Source organism: Gymnoscopelus braueri (genome assembly GCF_963280865.1).
Source record: "Gymnoscopelus braueri genome assembly, contig: SCAFFOLD_99, whole genome shotgun sequence".
Classification (NCBI taxonomy): Eukaryota; Metazoa; Chordata; class Actinopteri; order Myctophiformes; family Myctophidae; genus Gymnoscopelus; species Gymnoscopelus braueri.
In genome coordinates, this window is record NW_027660693.1 from 245,001 (window position 1) to 250,000 (window position 5,000).

The 5,000-nt window shown below is 44.8% G+C and overlaps 1 protein-coding gene across 1 annotated transcript in view; it reads right to left on the reverse strand.

The window, feature by feature from the left end:
- Positions 1 to 4,010, reverse strand: part of LOC308081302 (chemokine-like protein TAFA-1) — a gene marked incomplete at both ends in the record, with an annotated part of 46,296 nt that extends 42,286 nt beyond the window's left edge. The window contains one exon of the mRNA XM_080457685.1: positions 3,860 to 4,010. Coding sequence (XP_080313811.1) covers positions 3,860 to 4,010 — 151 coding nt within the window. The remainder of the gene's footprint in view (positions 1 to 3,859) is intronic.
- Positions 4,011 to 5,000: the final 990 nt, after the last annotated feature.

Below are 5,000 nucleotides of genomic sequence, written 5' to 3' on the forward strand. Positions count from 1 at the left end.
GGGGGGGCCACCAGCAGGGGGGGCCCCGCCTGCGCTGATACAAATATTTTTACAGCAAAAAAAAAGAAAAAAGTTGATTTATATTGGTCAAATATAACCGAATTAGACCCGAATTAGACCCAAATTTGACCCGCAACTGCGTTACGCCACTGGGCGGGCAGTGACACGCATGTATCCGAATAAGGCAACCCATTTTGGGCATGGCCGTCTCAAAAGTCCCGTTGCGTCACATTAGTCTGGTGAACTGCTGATTGGCTGAAGGGGAAAAACGATCATTGGCTGATGGGGTTGTCAGTCAACGGTATTATTCCCGCCCAACTCCAGCCCACAGCCAATATTGCAGAATGGGCGATCAGGCCAGACTCACTCCTGGAATCAAATGGAAATGAGATTTCTGGAGGGAGGATTTACCAGGCCCCCCACACACACTCACACTCACACACACACACACACACACACACACACACACACAGTCCAGCTAATATAGCTCTGGATCGGCTTCGTAATGATTCTGTACTGCCTGTGTGTGTGTGTGTGTGTGTGTGTGTGTGTGTGTGTGTGTGTGTGTGTGTGTGTGTGTGTGTGTGTGTGTGTGTGTGTGTGTGTGTGTGTGTGTGACAACACATTGGTTCCATTGATGTGGAACAAATGGACATTTACACTGAAAATGGAACAAATGACTCCTGAAGCTGAAACACAAGCATCACTGCTGTTGGTATCGTAGTGTATTGTATTGTATGTATTAATGTATTTGGTATGGTATAAATTATAATGGTATGATATGGAGACACAACACTGTCTCTCTACATTCTATGTATGTGTTTACTTTGTTTATTGTAAGTTGCCTGACCTCGACTAGTCGAATAGTCGACTAATTAGTCGCGGGGGGTCTGAGTCGACTGTGTGTCTCTTAGTGGAATTATAAAAAAAAAATACAAATATTTTTTTTTCTTTTTTTGACTGAGAGATTAGTTGGCCTTTTTATATTAATTAACTAATAGTTTGCCAAAAATAGGATATACATCATGATTAATTGGGAGAAACCAATAGTATTATGTTAAATCAGACACTAAGCACCCCTACAGCCAAATGGAATGTTCCTCTATTACATAACATATTTTTTGCATGATTTGACTGAGAGATTGGAAGTTGAATCAGAACTGATTCCACTGACAATCTCAGTCCAATCATGTGTGTTTTTTTGGGGGTGTGTCCTCCATTGGCAATTAGTGGCCAATCAGATTCGACTATACAAATCCTTAGTCGGGGACAGGCCTTATTATTATCTTTATATATACAGTTATATCTTTATAAATACAGTATCATAGGCCTATATATCTCTTATTGTCTCACTCCATACTTTGTATTACAAACAACAAGCAGCTCAACTGATCTGTGGAAGCTTTTCTAATGTGAGTTTGAGGTGTTGATGGCGGCGGGTTAGAGAGTCAGGCTGAGCGTTAATGATTAAAGCCTGTTGAGGCCGACCTCCTGGCATCAATTCATGACCCGTCACCCTCAATGCTGCCACCAATCCACCAGCACACACACACACACACACACACATACACACACTACACAAGGATACACACACTACAAAAGAACACAACAAATGTCCCCGTGCCACAGTCAATCCAGGAGGGAATCCCGTCCTGTTCTCATAAACCTGGCATTGCGACTGTCCACAAACACACACACACACACACACACACACACACACACACACACACACACACACACACACACACACACACACACACACACACACACACACACACACACACACACACACACACACACCACCCAAATACAGCTCAAGTGGAGTTGGGAGTTTTTTTTTTCACATTTTGAGAATCAGAAGAAGATGAAAAGTCAGGTATGTTTGTGAGAATAAAACCAACATCACCTGGACCTCAGAAACCTGGTCCTTTACGTGGATGAGGCTGGCAGGGCACTGTGTCATAGCCTGGAACTGGTGGGAAACCAGCTGACACTGTGGGAGCCAACCCAGAGCACAGCTAGGAGGGGAAAGAGGTGCATCACCTATGTAGACACACTGCAGTGTGACAGTGGAGCCAGTAGGCAAACTGCAGTGTGACAGTGGAGCCAGTAGGAGGTGCACCACCTATGTAGACACACTGCAGTGTGACAGTGGAGCCAGTAGGAGGTGAACCACCTACGTAGACACACTGCAGTGTGACAGTGGAGCTAGCAACACTGCAGAGCTCCAGACCATGATGCTAGACATGAGGGTGTGGAGGGCAGCGATTCAGGAGTCCTGAGTTGGCTACTTGGACATATAAAGGTAGACGCCTCCTAGACGCCTCCTAGACGTCTCCTCCGGCTCTGAGGCGTCTGTATCTCCGGTGCAATTTTGGAGAAGGCAAGCTTCCTGACTACTGGCCAATCACAGCACGTCTTTCCCGGGACTTGCCATAATCTAGTTGTAAAAAATATATAACGGGACCAGGAAGCTTGCCTTCTCCAAAATGGCGCCCGAGATGCAGGTCGCTCCAATTAACTGCAGAGGCCAATGAGGTTCTAGCTTTCAATATCTATGGTTGGGCTAGACCGCACTCTCGCATTAATTAATTAGTTAACCACTTAGTGTCCATGGTCTCGGGCAGATCTACAAGCTGTTGTGTAAATTGTGTAAATTGTGTAAATTGTGTAAATTGTGTATTTTCAGGCAAAGAGATTCAGAGTAGAGGGAAAAATAGGGGACCAGGTATAGAGTCCTGGGTACCCCCCCCCGTTATAGTGGTTGAGTAGCTGACTGCTACGCCTTCCGATAACGTCTGGTGAAATATTCATTCATATCAAACATCAGGCTGGCACACCTGCAGTAGATGCTCAAATTGCTGCCATCCCAATTACTAGCCTACAGGGCTAGTAGTCACTAGCCTACAGGGCTAGTAGTCACTAGCCTACAGGGCTAGTAATTTGGTTCAGCCAGCTCAGTTGCATACCAGACACAGACCCAGCAACAACCTCAAACCCAACTGTTGACTCTTTGACTGCCATTAAGTAATTAATTCATCCGTCTACCGTCCCCTTGCCAGCGAAAACAGCGATTTTGAAAAATCATGGAATATTCTCCGTGACCTCCGTCCTCAAGGAGATCGGTCTGGCCTGGAGATGGCCGGTACTTCTATCTTTTGTAGCCTCGTGTGGCCAGACAATATCACACGACACACTGCGTGGATATTAGTCTGGTCCCTATCAACCATAGATTTTTTTCCAAGGGGCGGTTACAAAAAGATCCAAACGGACTCTATTGGTTAGACCTAAACCAATCAGAGCAGTGCTTCCTTGTACGAACGAATCAGAGCAGTGCTTCCTTGTACGTCATTGCTCCAAATAAGGTGATAAGCCCGCCCACATTTGGATACTGGGCCCTGATTGGTCCCACACAACCTCTGCGGGAGAGAAATAAATATCTATGGAGGGGGGCCAGACCTAATCTGCAGAGGGCTAAAGTGCAATTTTGCACTTTAGGCAGATTGGTCTGGAACCAGGCTAGATCTTTTGATCACTGATTTTTTCAACAGGGTCCAAACTGCCAAGCAACAGACATTTATGGCCTTCAGGAGAACAAGTCAGAACCTCATGCTCCATTATTCTCCAAGATTCCTGTTCTGATACAGACTAACAGGGAACCGGAAACACTCCATTCTGCTAATATATGAAATGTAACATTTAGCCACAACCTGCCCAAACCTCAAAGAACGGAAACTCCCTCCCCATGGATATTGTGTGTGTGTTACAAACTGACCTATCAGGATGGAAGGTGTGTGTGTGTGTGTGTGTGTGTGTGTGTGTGTGTGTGTGTGTGTGTGTGTGTGTGTTACAAACTGACCTATCAGGATGGAGGTTCGTCCAGCTCTGGTCCCAGGATGTTGTTGGATGGTAGGATGTTGGATGCTGGTTGGATGCTGTTGGATGGTGTCATAGAGGCTGGCCTGACACAGCTGGATGGCAATGGTTACACTGAGCCACGCCCCCAACATGTCTGCAACAAACACCAACACAAAGTACACACTGTATCAACACACTGTAAACTAGAAAAAGTGCTCCTCGGAGCACAGGTCTCCGCCAGGTCAGGTACGTTATTGTGGCCTCCTGGTGGCGCTATAATAGGCCAATGTGAAAAGGGTGCCATTTCTTCTTAGGCCTTGCACTGCAATCGGACACTGCATTCATGATTTGAGGCATTTTGTTCAAAAAAATGTGTTTTTCTAAATTAGACCTGCTGGTGGCGCTATAACAGGAAAATGTTAAAAGGGTAGCATTTGTTCCTCAACATAGTGTGAATGTGCGTGCAAAGTCTGACCACAATCGGACGCTGCGTTCATGATTTGCGGAATTTTGTTCAAAGCGGGCCACTACTGCAAACTTTAGATGTGAATGTTAGCCAATCGGGATGGAATATAAAAAATTAAACAGATCCGTCTTGATCACATGACTATAGAGATCATGTGTACCGATTTGCGTGAAATTTGGATAAAATCGGAAGGAGTAATGTAAAGAAATATGTTTTACATAAGTCGGCCTCCTGGTGGCGCTATAAAAGGCAAATATGAAAAATGCAGGGCAAAGGGTTTTTCTTGACCTCTGCGCATACAAAGTTTTACACAGATTGGTGCAGTTATAGGTAAAAACATGAATCGGGCTGTTATAGCGCCACCATGAGGCTGATTAGAAAAATCTCAAGTGGTATTTTCCTTCCTCAGCATAGTGGGAATGTGCGTGCAAAGTTTCACGGAAATTAAATGCTGTGTTCATAATTTGAGGCATTTTGTTCAAAACGGAGCAGTCCTGCAAACTTTGGAAGCCATTTTTAGCCAATCAGGATGTAATATGAAAAATCTGAAAGACTCATTTCGTTTAATGACTATAGAGATACTGTGTACCGATTTGCGTGATGTTTGAAAAAAAATTGTAGGATTACTGTGAACATTTATTTTTGCAAAAAGCAGCCTCCTGGTGGCGCTATAACA